Genomic DNA, 20,284 nt, shown 5'->3' with positions numbered 1-20,284 from the left:
TCTTTTAAGAGCACAAACACTTCCTAGCGGCATCTCAGCCAAGTGAGGTGTTAAAAACGACACACGCACACACACACACACACACACAGTAGATACAGTTAATTTATCCTCTTTGTTTCCCACTTTCGGAGCACTAACTGCCTCCCTATGTAAATCCTGTTTGCATGTACATGCATGTGTGGGTGGCCATGTTGGAGTGGAATCTGACGTCAAACCCCGGTGCAGAATTGCATGCATGCATAATGAGTGCACTCTGGTGTGTACAGTGCAATACATTTCTCCCAAAGGAAATAATGGAAATGGAGCAAATCGGTTACAGTGAAACTGTCACCATCATAAAACCTTTAACAGTGCGGGGAGGCTATGTTCTAAGTACCATTTTTCAACACACACATACCATAAAACAACTCTTAATGTACAAATGAGAAGCAATAAAATGTTCATTTGGTAAGCAGTTGGTGTATGCTCCCTCGTTTGTAATATTGTCTCTATGGTGTCTCAGTAAATATGTGAACTATAAATTAAAATCATCCACGCATTCCTCAGTTCCAGATGTTTTTCTGCTAAGAGGCCTGAAATCAGGTCATTCGAATTTCTCAAGCTTATCTATGTCACAAGCGAAGATCTCCGCTTTCCCTTTCCTCTCCAGAGCCAGAGCTGTCAACATAACAAGTACATGTGCTCTCACAAGTGGGTCTTCTACAACAGAGGCAACCAATCAGAGGAAAGGGGGCGGTCTCAGCCAAACATGGACAAAGCATATACAAAACTGGGTCAAACAGAAGTAGCAGTCAGAGGGGCCTTTTCTGGACACTCGTATGACAAAACCAGAGTGTTAAAGGAAATTGACACTTTTATGCTAAGTCCATGTTAGAGTCCCTCTATGGAGGTCTAAATAGCCAAAATACAGGACCTTTAAAAGCAACCTTGCACACAATCATTTTTTTTTTTGTCCTTACATGAAATATATAATGTCGAGATATTGACAGCATTGCGAGTACATAAATACAGTGGAAGAAATAATTATTTGATCCCCTGCTGAATTTGTCCCTTTGTTCTCTTACAAAGAACTGTATTGGTTATGGCAGTGTTTTCCAACCAGGGCACATATTTTACAGTAGTACAATATGTGTCCTAAATGTATATTTATACTGTACTGAAATAATGCTATGCTATAGTATGGTAGCCTTTTATAGTCAGTCCTTTTCAAGAGGCCACTGTCACAAAAACAACACAAAAAAACAATAAAACATAAAACATTCATTCACACATGCACGATGAATGAGGTCTGGAGACCCCCTTCACCAGTTGATCATTGATGTTGCGATCACAGCGTGCATGATGTCACTCCCATTCACTACAAACCACGTTCAAAGTAAACAAGCCAATTTAGAGTCCGTTGGCGAGTAACACACATGCACAGACATTCAGAATTCAGTTTCCATTCTCCAGTCCCATCTAACTCCGCCACACTCCTCCATCCTCAACTCCTCTGGGCCACTTTACCGATTCTCCTCGTTCAGCTCAGCTCCCCGCCGTCGTCTGTCCAGTTGTAGGGCACAATCGTAGGCAGTCCACCAGCTGCGACATTTCCGCATCTATTACAAGAGCGTTGACAATCAAGGTGTAAAAACAACAAGCGGCGACAGTTGAACTGCACAAACTGTCGAACATGAGTCCCCTCATCAGAAGTGGTGCTGCTGCAAGCCTGCTGCCGAGAGGGCGCAACCATCAAGAACCAACATTCTCCTTCAATGAATGTCCTGCTGTCGCTGCAAACAGTCCACCACAGGTCCACATGAGGGACAAGTTGGACAACAAACACCAAATAACAAAAAATGACAAAAAACAATGAACAAACAGTAGCGCACTTGAAGACAGACACCTACTTAAAATAATAATAGTAATAAATAACAATGAAGATTCCGCCTCAATTTACTTTCTCATTGTGAAATAGTGGTGTCTTTTGTTGAACACAAAGTTGATAGCCTCGCAGGAAGCAATTAGTTACTCTGTTGTATAAATGGCAACAGGTGTATACACATTTTAATTGTACCTTGTGCCATCTAGTGGAAGAGCATTTAATGGTGACAACAATAGACAAATGGTGTGCATTTTATTGAGTGAATACCTATCAGATCCCCAAGAAAAATATACAGTAAGTTAGTGCTTGGAGAAACCAGCAATGAGATATCAGGGGAGATTTTAGCCCGTTCCTCTTTATAGAAAAATCTTTCAAGTTTCTTGGCTGCCACTTAGAAGCCCAAAGCGTCCGCTTTCTCCACAGGTTTTCTTTAGGGTTGAGGTCTGGAGACTGACTAGCCAACTTAATGGGAGGGTGACTTAAGTCCAAATTGCCTTCTGTTTATTAACAATAATAATTGGCAATACATTAATAAAGGGGCATGCCATTACAGAAAAGTGCATAATTGCGCCAGCCACCAACATAGCCATCCAAGTGATCAACTCTCACTTACTGTATATTAGGTTTGGGGGAATTAAAACTGCTATGATTGAGACAGGTCATCAGTGGCGGTTCGATATCGGCAGCCACCCAGGGCGGCATTCTGTGGGGGACGGTACTCTCCCCCACTCGTTGACAATCAGCCAAGGGGGTGCAATTGACGGCCGTCGCACAGAGCGCCATTCGGTCCGGCACCGCCTGTGCATGTCATGTACAGTAAGTCACTTGCTGGTGTCGCACCTCTAGCTGGGCGCACCTCCTCCTCATAGCTCCTCTCATGGCACAATGTATATATATTTATGTCAGTTATAGCACATCACAAAGACTGATTTGCCCCTTCCCAATGAGTTTAAATCCTTTTTTAAATGAGTAGTAGCCATAATCCTGACATGAGCAGTGTGCTCTAATCATGTCGCGTGTAAACTCGCTTCATTAAAGTGAGGAAGGCTACAACGTGGCCCCACGCCAAGTAATCCAAACTTCTGTGAGCAAACAGCAGCAGAGGCAGATGTCGGCAGAGGCTGTGTCTGTTTATTTGGTGCTAGCTTTGGGGTGCACATCTTCACACTTCCATTAAGTTCACCTTTAAGGCTTTCACGCATATTTTGGAGTGTTTACAGGCCACGTTGGCTAATAAATGCAGTAGAAATGCACTCAGCAGAAGGCGCAGATGTGGCTGAAGGCCAATGTTAGCGTGAGCTTTATTTGTACATCGGTGCCTTGAAGTTTGAACTCCCCAAACGGTGTACCAGGTGGAGTTTTGGAGTTTTCTCTGCTGGCTCTTAATTTTAGGCTCTCAACAGTAAATATTAATCGTTATATTTATTATAATAATAAATCAGACTGCTTATCTTTATGTTGCATCAAAATGACACATTTGCAAACATTTATGCCTATTTTCTAACATGTTACGGACCAAACTAGTAACTGAATGACAGTCAATTTATGTTTGTGCACTGTCAATTTGAATGAATGTCCTGTTTTTGATGGGCGTTGCATCTGTTGCGCAATGTTTGATGTTCTTACTGATTTTATTTTGATAGTTGTTTCTTCTGTCATGTCATCTTTGATGCTTGTACCTATTTGATTTTGGTAGGTTTCTACTTCCCATTGGCGTCCTAAGATAATTAGCTGGTATTGACCAGCTTTTTTTCAACAATACACTAAGCTTTGGCTCTTTTGGTGGTGATGCATTTGAGCCTATCTGTTTCAAGAGTGAAAATGCAGACTGCTACGTTAGCTTCTCACACTAGCTTTTACCTGTAGATGACTTGGGCGACGTTTAACGCTGTCACTGCTTTTGTTTTAGAAGGGTTTGAAATCTTATTTTCCTACCCTTTCCTGTTGAAAAACAACAATATAACAGAAATGGAAGAGTACTACAGGTACGCACTAATTTACTTGCAAATTCTCAAATCTGTTTGACTTTCAACCTTGACGTTAAGATGGCAGCTCAGCGTCATCTTAATTGAATTCAAAGACCTACATTCGACACCCTGAGTTACCGTGGCAACAAAGTCCCCCCACCTCCGCCCACTTCCCTCCCTGCCCTCCATGAAATCGTGAAAGATCAATAGAGTATCCTCGGCAGTGTGGCAGGAAACACTCAGGCACAGATGCTCCTCGGGAGAAAGCGCAAGCTTTGTGTCCTAGTTACCGTGTGAATGCTAATGCAGCCCAGCAAGGTCAGGTCCAACGCTGCGTACAAACAAGTGTGGGCGGCGATATTTTTTTCATACCAACAAAGTCTCACACTGCTTCCTAATTGAGGGGATTTGGAGAAATAATTTCTTGACAACAACAGAGCTTTTCTGCATGAATAAAATTCTCTCTTGGGGATTGGGAATGTTCTCACACCGTGTACCATCTAGTGTGTGTGTGTGTGTGTGTGTGTGTGTGTGTGTGTGTTTTTGTGTAGTCGTGTGTGTGCATACGTGGGTGTGTGTGTGTGTGTGTGTGTGTGTGCGTGCATGCGTGTGTGCATGTTCTTAGATGCACAAGTGCTTTGACCTCTGAAACATTTTGACTGGCAACGGAAAGCAGATGTGGCAGTTGTAACTGTCTTTTATCTTTCAGTTTTAATAACTCGCACCGAAAAAAATTATATTTGTTGATTTTCAAAGCACAGGGTGCTCTTTCCTAACATGATTGTTTCGCTTGAAGAACCCACAGTGGAACAAAAACTACACGCTAAACATTTTCGGATACGGTAATAGAATTAGTCTGTTCCAGAATCAAACTGTATCTGCGCAGGCATTGTTTTATATAACAAATAACAACACACACATAATATACGTTATATATTTATTTAAAGAATATATATATATATATATATATATATATATATACATACACACACACTGTATAAAGGCCTATGTCAGGGACTTGCAATATATATATATATATTTATACACTGTATAAAGGGCTATATCAGGGACTTACAGGTGAATTGGTTATCACATTGTCTGGAGACATTTTCCAGATATCTTCCTGGTGAGAGCACAAGGAATATTTTGGTCTCCCGAGTCCCGGAGTTGCCAAGACTGTCAAGGCTGATCAGTCACGGTGAGGTTTGCGACAGTGAGATAGGCCCTTTAAGCACCAGACATTCGAACACAAACGATAGTGCAACATATGTAAAAAGATAATATAAAGATACTCACGGGCATATATTGTTGAACGACGAAAATTACTGACTGGGCTTAGATGTGACTGTCTACAGTACATGTATAATATATCCATATGTCTGTATCGTACTGCCCCCAGGTGGCCAAGGAGCACACATCAGAAAGAGCAGGACAATGTCCGCTGAATTCAAGCAAAGAAATGCGGGGAAATCCGTAGAATGTTTTACATTACATTTGATTATGTCATTACTGTATGTTCTTATCAAGTATAATGTTATAGAGTGCTATTTTTCATAAGAAAATGACATTACACAAATGTTTTTTTGGGAGGCTGAAATGGCTTAAAGGAATTTCCATCCATTTTAATGGGGAAAGATGCTTTAACATATGCATATTGAGGTGCAAGGGTCATCACGGAACAAATGAAACTTGCATCTCAAGGCACCACTGTGATAAAAACAACAGTCTCTACAGGGTCAAGTTTCTTTTATTAGTGGTGCCTTAAGATCCAAGTTTAATTTAAAATAACATTTGTCTGTGGGAGGGCCAGGAGGGTCGGGTGTGTAGTGAACTGGATGCCGGACAAAATGGATGGATCGATGGATGTGCAGGGTCAAACCTAGGCCATCATTAAACCTTTATTTATTATATAGGCAATGTTATAAACATTTCCTTAACTGTCATACGAAACCTACCTATAACAATTTCTCCCAATACATTTGTCGTAATGTTAGCATAAATTAGCCATGACAGATTATCTATGGCTGTTGGCTTCTTGCTTATGATTGACATGTTAGCGCTAACATTTCAGTTAGATGTAGTATAAAAGGGGCAGCTGGGAGCAGGTTAAGGTCCTCTTCCTTGGCCCACAAATGGAATGTCACTTTTCATTGCTTCGTTTGATTGATGCTAACACACACTCCTCATTCCCAATGAACCTTTAGGCGTTTGCCGCCAAGATGTATGCCAAGGCGAACCGAGAGGGGCTGGCAACAACATCCACGTTTGTCTGCCACTGGGCCCTCTTTGTGTTTTTGTTTGCTCCCGCCGAGGATCACATTTTCCGCCTGTCACCACAGGCGTATTCTCCTCGAGACTAAAAATCAATAGCTCTAAATAGAAATCAGAGCGTCGGCGCTTCCTCAAAGAAGGAGTCATCCGGTAAAATCATCCGTCAGTGGCAGTCCAAAACACCACACGGATTTTTATTGCCAAGATTTGTACAACTTTTGTACAACTGTCCTAACTGTAACCCCTAACCCTAATACTTAGGGTTGACTAGATCTCCACAATTCCCCTAACCCGTTTCAGTAATCCTAACACTTTGATATAAATAAATGCACAACTGTCGTAACAGTAACCCCGAACCAGTAACCACTATTGCTAACCCTTTGTTGCCCTGATTTTCACAACTGCACTTGTCCCAACCCTTACCTTTTGTTGACTATATTTGCACAACTGTCCAAACCCTAATTTATACCCCTAACCCCAACCCCTAACCCTTTGTTGACTAATTTTGCACAACTTTCCTAACCCAAACCATTTTGTTGCCTACATTTGCAAAACTGTCCAAACCCCTACCACTAAACCTTTGCTGCCCAGATTTGCTCAACCATCTTAACCCTGAACCCCTTTACCTAATCATAGCCGCAACTCTTTGTTGCCCAGATTGGCACACCTGTGTAAACCCTAACCCTGTGTTTCCCAGGTATGCACAACTGGCCTAAGTCCCTGGTTATGTCTCATTTTGCGGAATTTGTAGGATGCCTCTGGAGCGTGAAAAGGTCATAGATTGTTTTGACAAGCAACCCATTATTCTGTGGAATATACAGTTTTAAAAAAAAGCCTTGTTATATGATGAAAATGTATTTGTTGACTGAGCGATCTGTGCTTTGTGATCATTCAGGAAATTATATGCTTCAGACACAAAAGTATTCTCTTATTTGCCTTAAAAGTAACCACAGATGTGCTTTATGATTTTGCTGCAGCCTTTCATCATAGCAGGTGTCATTATTTCTGAAAAGCTCATTTCATTTTGCATAGATACCTTGCTGCTATCTTGGTCAGGCTTTAAGGTTTTGTAAGCAGGCTCTCATGTTTATTCATCCCATTTTGATTCCCTCTCTCTCTCTGTACAGGAGCAGGAACGCGATTGAGAATGGACCGGTTGATCCTGTTCATGCTGCTGTGTGGTGCCCTGGTGAAGGGGAACAATTGTCCTGGCCGCTGCATCTGCCAGCACCTGTCGCCCACCCTCACGCTCCTCTGCGCCAAGACAGGCCTCCTCTTCGTGCCGCCCACCATCGATCGCAAGACGGTCGAGCTCCGGCTCACTGACAACTTCATCACCGTCATCCGCAGGAAGGACTTCTTCAACATGACCAGCCTGGTGCACCTCACCTTGTCCCGCAACACAATTAGCCAGATCAACCCCCAGGCCTTCTTAGGCCTGCGCTCGCTGCGAGCGCTGCACATGGATGGAAACCGCCTGAGCGCAATCAGGAGTGACTACTTCAAAGGTCTGAACAACCTGCGGCACCTCATCCTCGGGAACAACCAGATCCACCAGGTAGCAGCCACCTCCTTTGATGAGTTTGTCTCCACCATCGAGGACCTGGATCTGTCCAATAACAACCTGCGCACTCTGCCTTGGGAAGCAATAGCCCGGATGACCAACATTAACACACTCACCCTGGACCACAACCTGATCGACCACATTGGAGCAGGCACCTTCACCCTGCTCACCAAGCTGGTCCGCCTGGACATGACGTCAAACCGATTGCAGAAGCTGCCCCCTGACAGCCTGTTCCAGCATGCTCAGGTACTGTCCGACGCCAAGGGCTCAAGCTCGTCCACCCTGGCCGTCAGTTTTGGCGGGAACCCGCTTCACTGCAACTGCGAGCTGCTATGGCTCCGCCGACTGACCCGCGAGGATGATCTAGAGACTTGCGCCTCCCCAGAACACCTCATGGACAAGTACTTCTGGTCCATACAAGAGGAGGAGTTCATCTGCGAGCCGCCATTAATCACCAAACACCTTGCCACCAAGCCCCACGTGATGGAAGGGCAAGGGGTCACCCTTAAGTGCAAGGCGGTGGGCGATCCTGACCCGGAGATCCACTGGCGTTCGCCGGATGGAAAGCTGGTGCACAACAACACCCGCACCATCCTGTATGAAAATGGCACGCTTGATATTCTCATTACCACGCTGAAGGACAGCGGGGCGTTCAACTGTGTGGCCTCCAATGCAGCGGGCATCGCCACAGCTGCCGTGGAGATCAACATGATTCCACTGCCACTGTTCGTTAACAATACGGGCCACATGCGCGAAGACCCAGGCCTGTCGGACATCACCACCTCATCCAAGACAGGCAATGACACCAAGGGCTACGACAAGCAGGGCAGGAGGGTGGTGGTCACGGAGTTGACCTCGTCTTCAGCCGTAATCCGATGGCTGTCTGAGCGTCACATCCCTGGCATCAGAATGTACCAGATCCAGTACAACAGTACCGCCGATGACACACTAGTGTACAGGTTAGTCGAGGGGCAATAGACGCATATGCAGAGCTGCCAAATGTTACGGAACATCCGTATTTTGTTACGGAAATCGCTGAACGCTGACTCATTACGCTCATAACACCGATTGTTCCGGATATTGGGGGGGGGGGGGAATCCAATGGCGCTGTGTCTGGCCACTGTGATGAAAACTTCATTAATGAATTAGATTAAATCAACAACATACTGTTTAAAATAAAGGGATAAAAAAAGCTGCTTCGGGGCACGCTTTTTGATATATGACCTGGTTTTCCTCACAAATAATTGCTGTTATTATATCTTTACTACTGCATTAGCATTAGTAATAGACCACGGTGCGTGCCAACTTGTAGACAAATTTACAGACTTCGTCAGACGTCTTAAACTGAGTTTACTGATTTATTATGGTCAGAAGTAAGAAGAATCTGGGAGCTAGCCAGTCAGCTACGCAGGTAAAAACTAGCGCGATAAACTAACGTAGCAGTCTACATTCTCCCTCAGTGCTTCTTCTTGAAGAACAGCACAAATAGATGGACTAAATTGCACCACATCAGTCACAGACGATCCAAATCTGCCAATTGTTCACAAAAAAGTTCAGCCTGAGAGTCCTTTCAAGCCAACAGCAATTGAGCAAAAACAGAAAATATAAGCATACGAAAATAAAACCAGTGACTGAGTTAAACAATGCTTAACACAACTGAGATATGCAATCAATTACTTTGTTTACAAAAACCTGGTCAATCAAAACGAAATTAATGGGAATTAATTATGCCATAGAATGGAATAATAGTGTATCGTCAATGTTTATGTCCTAATTCTAATAACTTGTAAAATGTGCCATGGTTTAACTTGTTCAAAACTGTGAAGCCAAATTTCAGCCCTCTGACCTTTGACTTTAACTGTTTTGTCCATTCCCATTTCAACACCGCTTATCCTGGTTAGGGTCACGGGACGCTGGAGCCTATCCCAGCTGACTTCGGGCAAAAGGCGGACTAGACCCTGAACTGGTCGCCAGTCAGTCGCAGGGCACATATAGACACAGACAACCATTCGCACTCACATTCACACCGTCACTGAGTGGGAACTGAACCCACGCTGCCTGCACCAAAGTCAGTCTTTGGTGGAATTCATCAAAGTCCAAAAATGTCCCAAAAAAAAAAAAAATGGCTGCAAAAATGGCTCCAATTATTTCATGTAAACCCCTTAACTCATTTGAAACAGTGCTGTCTGTATCGCAATGTGCTGTGTGCTATTTCTACCCGAGGTGGCAGTAAAGCCTAAGGCATGGAGTTCAATTCCTGGACGACGTTATGTTGGACAAGAACCGGAAAGACGATTTAGTCACGTCAGTGTGATATTTCGTTACCTTTGTTCGAAAGGAAGCACCTTTTTATCTCTTTCTGACTGTATGATTTCAAAAAGCCACAATAAGTAAACACAGAAGCTGGCTGACATGAAGTCTATCGAGGTCTCTTGTTTGGCCTGCAGCACTGCCAAGCGGGAGTAAAGCGTATTTTTCCAGGATCATTACACCACAATAAATAACAACAGTACATTTCACCATACGCACTCAGCCAAACAGCATTAGGCCATCATTAATTTGCTGCAACACAAAACGTGATTACATGCGGTCGGCTAATTAAAGGCTTGGTTGCAGCGGTGAACGAAGCATCATTTACTTATTAGGGGTGAGAAAATAAGCACACTTGTTTACTAGTAAAAGTTATTAAAGATTTAGATTTGTATCCATCCATCCATTTTCTACCGCTTATCTGAGGTCGGGTCGCGGGGGCGGTAGCTTTAGCAGGGACGCCCACAGACTTCCCTCTCCCCAGCCACTTCATCCAGCTCTTCCGGGGGGATCCCGAGGCGTTCCCAGGCCAGCCGAAGGACATAGTCTCTCCAGCGTATCCTGGGACGTCCCCGGGGTCTCCTCCCGGTGGGACGTGCCTGGAACACCTCACCGGGGAGGCGTCCGGGAGGCATCCGAATCAGATGCCCCAGCCACCTCATCTGGCTCCTCTCGATGTGAAGGAGCAGCGGCTCTACTCTGCCTCACGGATGACTGAGCTTCTCACCCTATCTCTAAGGGAGAGCCCGGACACCCTGCGGAGGAAACTCATTTCGGCCGCTTGTATCCTGGATCTTGTTCTTTCAGTCACGACCCACAGCTCGTGACCATAGGTGAGGGTAGGAACGGAGATCGACCGGTAAATCGAGAGCTGCAAAGTCCGCATCACTGCAGACGCTGCACCGATCCACCTGTCAATCTCCCGTTCCATTCTTCCCTCACTCGTGAATGAGACGCCAAGATACTTGAACTCCTCCACTTGGGGCAGGATCTCATCCCCGACCTGGAGAGGGCATGCCACACTTTTCCGACTGAGGACCATGGTCTCAGATTTGGAAGTGCTGATTCTCATCCCAGCCGCTTCAGCCTCTGCGAACTGCTCCAGTGAGAGTTGGAGGTCACGGCTTGATGAAGCCAACAGAACCACAGCAGGACAGCCCCACAACATCCAGAGCCTTTAGGAACTCCGGGCGAATCTCAACCACGCCCTTGCCACAGAGGAGCTTTTTAACCACCTCAGTGACCTCAACCCCAGAGATAGGAGAGCCCACCTCAGAGAACCCAGACGATGCTTCCTCATGGGAAGGCGTGACGGTGGAATTAAATAGGTCTTCGAAGTATTCTCTCCACCGGCTCATAACGTCCCGAGTCGAGGTCAGCAGCGCCCCATCCCCACTATACACAGAGCAAAGTTCTGTCGGAGGTGGGAGTTCCTCCCAATCACGCCCTTCCAGGTCTCACTGTCATTTCCCACGTGAGCATTGAAGTCCCCCACCAGAACGATGGAGTACCCAGCGGAAGCGCTCTCCAGCACCCCCTCCAAGGACTCCAAAAAGGGTGGGTACTCTGAACTGCTGTTTGGTGCATAGGCACAAACAACAGTCAGGACCCGTCCCCCCACCCGAGAAGGAGGGAGGCTACCCTCTCGTCCACCGGGGTGAACCCCAACGTACAGGCGCCCAGCCGGGGAGCAATAAGTATACCCACACCTGCTCGCCGCCTCTCACCGTGGGCAACTCCAGAGTGGAAGAGAGTCCAACCCCTCTCGAGAGGACTGGTACCAGAGCCCAAGCTGTGTGTGGAGGCGAGTCCGACTATATCTAGTCGGAACTTCTCGACCTCACACACCAGCTCGGGCTCCTTCCCTGCCAGAGAGGTGACATTCCACGTCCCTAGAGCCAGCTTCTGTAGCCGTGGATCGGATCGCCAAGGTCCCCGCCTTCGGCCACCACCCAGCTCGCACTGCACCCAACCCCAATGGCCGCTCCCACAGGTGTTGAGCCCATGGGAATGGGGACCCACGTTACCCTTTCGGGCTGTGCCTTTGAGCCCCACCTCCGGGCCTGGCTCCAGAGGGGGGCCCCGGTGACCCGCGTCCAGGCAAGGGAAACCCGAATCCATTTATTGTACTCATCATAGGGGTTTTTGGAGCCGTGCTTTGTCTGGTCCCTCACCTAGGACCTGTTTGCCATGGGTGACCCTGCCAGGGGCATAAAGCCCCAGACAACTTAGCTCCTAGGACCATTGGGACACACAAACCCCTCCACCACGAGAAGGTGACGGCTCAAGGAGGGGGGTTAATTTGTAAAGGATCCTAAATTGATGTCCTTTTGTCATGCTAATGCAATCCTTGTGCATAATACAGGAGTTCGGTGAATATGGGAATTTCCAAAAAATATGAAAATAGCAGTAAATAAAAGGAACAAGTCCAATAAGGTAGTTCACTTAACTCAGATAAATGTACTTTTTTAATGCCCGGAATACATGAATTTACATATATTGACAAACGTGTAGCGGCACGGTGGCCGACTGGTTAGAGCATCAGCCTCACAGTTCTGAGGACCCGGGTTCAATCCCCGGCCCCGGCTGTGTGGAGTTTGCATGTTCTCCCCGTGCCTGTGTGGGTTTTCTCCGGGCACTCCGGTTTCCTCCCACATCCCAAAAACATGCATTAATTGGAGAGTCTAAATTGCCTGTAGGTGTGCATGTGAGTGCGAATGGTTGTTTGTTTCTATGTGCCCTGCGATTGGCTGGCAACCAGTTCAGGGTGTACCCCACCTCCTGCCCGATGACAGCTGGGATAGGCTCCAGCACGCCCACGACCCAAGTGAGGAGAAGCGGCTCAGAAAATGTATGTATGTATGTATATATTATATACATATACACACAACACACACACCATTTTTTTCCAGGTGAATTTGTGCCAAAATTTGATGAGTCGAGGCAGGACTCAGAGTAAATAGGATACTGTGAGGAGAACCTTATCTGCATGCTTTCATTTTGATGACAAACGTGTAAATGTTGGATAGTCATTTACCTCTATGTGCTGTATTATAAAATCCAGATATTTCTAACACCTATTATAATATAACATTGAATTACAATACATTACTTAATGTAATCAATAAGTTATTTTGGAAAAATATTGATGGTAAAAGTAGAGCCACAGCATAGGGGTTATTAAGTCTTTTAAATATACTGTAAGCAGTGCTATGATTCACTGTGTGACGCACAAACAGAATCTAGGGTACTTGCATCTATTCCAGGGTTCATGTATTCTTACAATTAATCATGTATCCGGTGTTGAGCTGTAGTATCAGACATAACGAGTCTGGGTTTGTTTGAGGCACTTCTCCAAATCCGAATAAAGAGGGACTTCTGTATACCACCTTAACACAAAGCCTTTGAACTGTGGTGTAATATTCAAAGTGGACCTTTGGTGTTATTTAGGCATCACTCCTGTCTCCCATCATGCTAAGTGTCTCAAAAAAGCCAAAGACAAAGCAAAACGTGCGCACTTAAATCTTTTAATGATCTTGTTCGTTAATCCATCCATCCATATTCTGTATCGCTTATCCCAATAGGGTCGCGGGCATACTGGAGCCTATCGTAGCTAACTGTGAATATATAGTTAAAGTAATCACTAATGTAAAATGTTAAAAGATAACACATTTATCTCTCTACCTTTTGTTAACAAATGAAAAGCATATGGAAGCAAAGCAGTTAGCAATTAGTGCGAGAAGCTAATGTAGCAGTCTTCATCTTCACTCAGGGATTGTTCCCTTTCAAACAGCACAAACAGATGTGCTCATATGGACAAGACTTGTCTCAGACGGTCCCAATCAAAGTCCTTTGTTCACAAAAAGAACCCCCAGAAGCTAATGCTGTAGTCTCTAGCTTCACTAAGGGCTCAGGCCATGGTGCCAAAGCTATATGGAATTTGAGCCAAATGTAGACGGCTTTACAGAATGATCGCGGGTAGCATATCGTTCGGCAAGGCAAAAATGAGACGATCGTTCCTCGATGACGTCAATTTATGCAGATGGCGACTAAAGATGACGTCACTCCATTGACGTGTGTCACAAATCAACCGTCTCCATGGCTGAGTTATTACTATCAGCACGTATGTCCACTTTACGCTCTATGCTTCTGGTGGGATTCAATTAAAGTAAAAAAGGATCAACACTGTTACTCCTACTCACAATTTTGCAGATGCAGAGACAATCGTGAGTGGTCTTCCCCAGCACACCACCTGTCCCCAACCACTCGCAGTGCATATTTGGAGTGACTTGTAAATATGTATACAGTGTTCATATGTTGCTTGTGTATTATTGTATTATGTTGAATGCAAAAACAGAGTAGAACAGTCAAAAACATTTTTATTTTCTTTATGTAGCCAAAAACATTAGACATAATGACAGCCTAATTACGACCTTAGTAATAGGTGGTTGCTGAGGCACAGTGACCATGAATCAGTGTGTAGTGTACTGACTAAAATGTGTTGAACTGTATTTGTTTGAATTGCTGTTGTGAAAACTAGTTAAACTTGTAACTAGTTTGGTTCTTTGTGTGGATGGATACTGGGGTGTCCTGCGTTCCGAGGGGTCTGTGAACATTTCAGGTTTTTTTTTTTTTTTTTTAATGATTGATTGAATGAGTGGTGCGTCCAATGGGATGGGGGGAAGCTTGACGAGCTAATTTTTATTAGCTCGTCAATGGTGTTTATCCATTCAATGTGTGTTAGCGTTGAGCTACCGATTTTTGTAAAAAAATAAATATATAAATAAACTAAGTCTGTGATGTATTTGAACATTCAATATATGTAATTATCTTCTTATGTCTGTTTAGTTTTACAGTTAACTTCAATGGGAGTGTCAATAAATGACTTTAAGCAAGCAATGATCACTCTTACTCCTTGCTACTATGTTAGCACTTTAGCAAGTGTTGTAATCACATGAGCTCTGCATGCCGTCTGGGCACTGCTGGATAAAAGTGCTGGAGCGAAGCATGGGAGGGACTGATTATATAAGGTAAAACTGGAGATTTTATATAGAGTCCAATCCGATTCTTGTTTTTTTGCTGACATCGGACCGATTTCCGATCTCAAAATTCAGATCGGGACACCCCTAAAGCAAACACTGCAAATCAAAGTCCTTAGTTCGCAAAAACCCGCTTGAAATGCGGATAGTACCACAAGCTATCGTTGTCAACCTGCACAAACACCAGTCACAGACGAGCCCAATCAGTCATTTGTTTACAAAAAGTTTAGTCTGAAAGTCCTGTCAGAATTAACCCGGCATTTCTCCCCTCTTGTAGGATGATCCCGCCCACCAACAAGGATTTCCTGATCAATGACCTGGCGGCCGGGCGCGAGTACGACCTGTGCGTGCTGGCCGTATACGACGACGGTGTCACCTCGCTGACGGCCACGCGGGTGGTGGGGTGCATCCAGTTCCACACGACCGGCGAGGTCAGCGAGTGCCGCTTCATGCACAGCCAATTCCTGGGGGGAACCATGATCATCATCATTGGCGGCATCATTGTGGCGTCCGTCTTGGTGTTCATTGTCATCCTCATGATCCGCTACAAGGCCTACAGCGGACCCGAGGACGGCAAGGCCAAGGCCTGCCCCGGCGTCCGCTCGCAGGCCAACGGTAGCCACCAGCTGCTGCAGCGCTCGGCGTCCTGTCAGCCTTCGGATGAGGGTCAGCGTGATGGGCCTAAGGAGTGCATGGCGCTGGTTCTGAAGGTGGACAACGAGAAGGAGGAGGACACCAGAGCCGTAGTGGCAGTAGAGGCGCCCTCCGTGGTCCTGGAGGTGGAGCTGCCGCCGACGACTAAGCGAAGGACCAGCCTGCCGCCAGACGACACGCAGACAGACAGCAGTCTCATGGGCTCCACCATGTCGCTGTGCCTCATCGGCCCAAATGCTTGCTCCGCCGAGGCGCCGCGCTTCATGGACAAAAAGGGCATGCTGGCCAACGCGGGGCTGCTGATACCCAACGAGCTGGCACGAACTCGGCACAGGTTCTCCTTCGACGGGGGGGACTACTCCATATTTCAGAGCCACAGTTACCCGCGGCGGGCCAGGACGAGGTGGCACCGCTCCACCAACCAGCTGGACGCTGAATCGTCGCCCCTGGGCAACCGCAGGGTGACCTTCAGCAGCACCGAGTGGATGCTGGAAAGCACCGTATAAACGTGACACTCAACAAACAAACGTAAACCACATCAGCCCTTCAGCCGGCCTCGCCATCACACCGCCAGAGAGCTTTGTCAGTTTTTCGACCCATGTTGTTTCTTCTTTAACGCAGCAGTGCCTTAATTCTCAGAAACGAACAACAAAAAAGTACGAATGGAGGATGCTGCTCGCCATCGTCCATAACACCCCCCCACCCACGCATTTCCTTCATTTCTTTGACGATTCGTTTATAACTGTTCGTGTGAGGTTTGTATGTGTTTTTTCTATCAATGTTCAAAAAAAAGAGAAAAAAAGCGCAACTTTCAAGTGAACAGCAACACAAAAGAAACACTTGTGCACAGAAGACACGAAGATACCAGGACATGTATCAACACCACTGTAATAATTTAAGCGGAACAAAGCAAAAAAAGCCGTATTTTACAAGTTTCTTAACAGTGATGGGATTCCTTCTCGCTATCCTCAAGGGACTGGACGGTGTGAAATAGCTCCAGATGTGACTGTATATTATTAACCCTATCTGGCTGGTCTAGATCAAACAGACGACAACAAAAGACCTATATAAGTATATTCAAACATTTGGTGTATGTGTACTAACTATGTAAAGTCAGTAAGTCATAACGTCACATGACTTTTTACAAAGCATTTGGGTGTTGGCTGCAAGTTTTTACATTAAAAACCTGTGTCATCACATCTCTCTATGTCAAATATGGGTGCGTGTGTCAAACGTGGGTCTGTGTGTCAAATGTTGGCTCCATGGATCAAACATAAAGTCAGTGTGTCAAACATGGGCCCTTGGATAAAACATGGGTCCATCTGTCAAACAGAGGTCTAAGTGTCAAACTTGGGTCTGTGTGTCTAACATGGGTCCATATGGCAAATATTTTGTCCATTTATTATACAAGGGTCTATGTGTCAAACATCATTCTGTAGGTCAAACAATTCGTCCATGTATCAAATATGGGTCTATGTGTCAAACATCATTCTGTAGGTCAAACAATTTGTCAAACAGTGGCCCATGTATCAAACAGATCTCTGGGTTTGTGGGTCAAGCATTGGTTTATCGGTCCAACGTAGTTCCATGTGTCAAATGTGGGTCTGGAGTCAAATAATGGGCCATTTGTCAAACATGAGTCCGTGTGTCAAATTTGGGTCTGTGGGTCAAACAAATGGTCCATGTATCAAATGTGGGTCTATGTGTCAAACAGGGATCCATGTGTCAAACAAGGATCTCTGGGTTTGTGGGTCAAGCATTGGTTTATCGGTCCAATGTAGTTCCATGTGTCAAATGTGGGTCAAGAATCAAATAATGGGCGGTTTGCTAAACATGGGTTTGTGGGTCAAACATGGGTCCATATGACAAATATAGGTCCATGTGACAAACATGGATCCCTGTGTCAAATGTGGGTCACGTATGGGACCATGTGTCAAACACGGGTCTGTGGGTCAAAAACGGGTCCTTATTGCAAGTATGGGTCAAACAGGTCTGTGGGTCAAACATTGGTCCATGTGTTAAACATTGGTCCTTGTGCCTCGCTAGTTCATATTTTTCACACATCACATTGGGTATATGACTACTTCATTAAGCAAGAACTATTTATTAGGGTCACACGTGTGTGAAAAGCTGCAGAGTTGACCACAGAGGTGAGGAAGAGGAAGGAGCCAGATGGGACTAACGAGATGCAGTTGATGTTTGCTACCTCTAGGGGGAGACAAGGCTCACTGTGTATCTTACAGTAATTTTTTGCTTGTTGAGTACGAACACCATCAACAAAATACACTTAAAGATAATATTGGTTAATTGACATAATATAATGGTGGCCGACTGGTTAGAGCATCAGCCTCACAGTTCTGAGGACCAGTGTTCAATACCCGGCCCTGCCTGTGTGGAGTTTGCATGTTTTCCCCATGCCTTTGTGGTTTTTCTCCGGGCACTCCGGTTTCCTCCCACATCCCAAAAACATGCATGGTAGTTTAATTGAAGACTCTAAATTCCCCGTAGGTGTGAATGTGAGTGCGAATGGTTGTTTGTTTGTATGTGCCCTGCGATTGGCTGGCAACCAGTTCAGGGTGTACCCCGCCTCCTGCCCGATGATAGCTGTGATAGGCTCCAGCACGCCTGTGACCCTAGTGAGGAGAAGCGGCTCAGAAAATGGATGGATGGATGGACATAATATAACAATATGTTGTGATTGAGTTTTCATCATAATGACAGTTTCTAATATTTTAGCGGCTATATTTAGAGGGTCAAAACGGCTCTCAGTAAAACACTAAAACACAAAAATAAACATACCAAATTTCTACTAATAGTGGTCCAGGGGTGTTTATTTATTGAAATGCAGATGGGCAGAGGTATTATTTTAAGTAATATTAAACAGTTGTAGTAGTATATTACAATATATGTGAAGTGAAACTGAAGCTTAAAACAAAATAAATTGGACTCTTGTGAAGAAAAGCAAAGACACAGCTCACATAACGAAAGATCATCGTTAATAATGCACAGGGAACCAGTTTACAACATATGCTAGGACATCTCCTCACTTGAATTCAACTTAAGCGTCTCATTAGGTGCTGTTTTGGTTTGCAACAGAGTTCAAATGGGCTCAGCAACAGATAATTACACGCATTACCCATCTTTTTCATTGGGCCATGGTGCAATCGAGGCACTATTTGAAGAAATAGAGAACATTAAAATTTTCATTTGACCTATTTTTTTGTTATCCATCCATCCATTTTCTTTGCCGCTTCTCCTCACTAGGGTCGCGGGCGTGCTGGAGCCTATCCCAGCTGTCATCGGGCAGGAGGCGGGGTACACCCTGAACTGGTTGCCAATCGTAGGGCACATACAAACAAACAACCATTTGCACTCACAGTCATGCCTACGGGCAATTTAGAGTCTCCAATTAATGCATGTTTTTGGGATGTGGGAGGAAACCGGAGTGCCCGGAGAAAACCCACGCAGGCACGGGGAGAACATGCAAACTCCACACAAGCGGGGACGGGGATTGAACCCCGCACCTCAGAACTGTGAGGCTGACGCTCTAACCAGTCGCCCACCGTGCCGCCCATTCAAGGGGAAATTCAACAAATTAAATTTAAAAGGATATGATAAATTATAAAGAGAACACAGGCCTTTGTAGGATCAGCGGAAAATTGTGCACCTGTATATCTTGTTTGATTTGAGTCACATTTCACAGAGAAATAAATGGAAATGTAGGATATTGCAATGTTAAGAATTAAACTACAGTAAGCCTTTAAGCATCCCACAATGTGAAAATCCGGGTTCTAATCTGAACCCAAATTTAATGGGTTCTACCATGGCTCATATGCCACCCTTGCAAAAAGTGTCTTTTGCATAATCCTTCCAAACAACAATCAAAAAATAAATCCTCCAAAGTGAGCATTATTATCATTGTAAAGCCTCAATACTTCATACAGCTCTTGTATTGGATCCCATTATCCTTTTAGTGTGCTGGTGTACCTAATGAAGTGTCCGGTAAGCATATCGTTAGGTAAGGATTTGTGCATTTGTGTGTAAACGTGGCGTTGACTCTTCGTCATGCCAAAGAGATATTTCTGTCCGTCACTATCTGCGGCTATTATTCATTCAAAGCAGCAAAAAAATTTTGCTTAGCCAGGAGGAGGCTGTGGCTTTGCAGGGCAAGCCGAGCCTTCTCAATAAGCGGCGGCTTTGTGTCTTGTCAGCGTTTTTTCTTGCTTCTGAGGCTGCACAGAATGTGCCTTGACCCATTGAGGTTGCTGATGAGCTCGTTAAATCATTAATGCGCCGTAATGTGATGGAGGGGTCCAATCAGAAGCAGCTATAAGATGCATTGAAACACATTTGGTCACGTCAGGTTTTGACGTCTTCCGTGAAGTTCTGTTTTAATCAGTGGGTGCAAGCTACTTATTATTATGCCCTACGCGGTTAAAAGTCCCTGTCCGACATGGCCCTAGTCAGTTATGTCTTCTCAGAGAGAAACTTTTTGCTTCTCAGAGCGACATTTATGTTTCAGTTTTGCGGCCGCATGTCTTGGACACTCGGGTGAAGAGAGGGGCTGACCTGTCAACTGATCACAACCTGGTGGTGTGTCGGCTCTGATGATGGG

The 20,284-nt window shown here is 45.1% G+C and overlaps 1 protein-coding gene across 2 annotated transcripts in view; it reads left to right on the top strand.

The window, feature by feature from the left end:
* lrfn1 (leucine rich repeat and fibronectin type III domain containing 1) overlaps nt 1-16,798 on the top strand; it is a 38,924-nt gene extending 22,126 nt beyond the window's left edge. Inside the window, exons 1-3 of one of the 2 annotated variants that reach the window (XM_061681694.1) lie at nt 4,508-4,518; nt 7,249-8,625; nt 15,293-16,798. In XM_061681694.1, the coding sequence (XP_061537678.1) occupies nt 4,508-4,518; nt 7,249-8,625; nt 15,293-16,175 (2,271 nt within the window). In that variant the 3' untranslated portion in view covers nt 16,176-16,798. Of the gene's footprint in view, nt 1-4,507; nt 4,519-7,229; nt 8,626-15,292 lie in introns of those variants that run through there. The other variant, XM_061681693.1, reaches the window with a different exon arrangement.
* Nucleotides 16,799-20,284: the final 3,486 nt, after the last annotated feature.

Source organism: Phycodurus eques, chromosome 7, assembly GCF_024500275.1.
Source record: "Phycodurus eques isolate BA_2022a chromosome 7, UOR_Pequ_1.1, whole genome shotgun sequence".
In the NCBI taxonomy this organism is placed as follows: Eukaryota; Metazoa; Chordata; class Actinopteri; order Syngnathiformes; family Syngnathidae; genus Phycodurus; species Phycodurus eques.
Note: the sequence above shows the minus strand (reverse complement) of the source record. Positions and strands in the feature narration are given on the sequence as shown.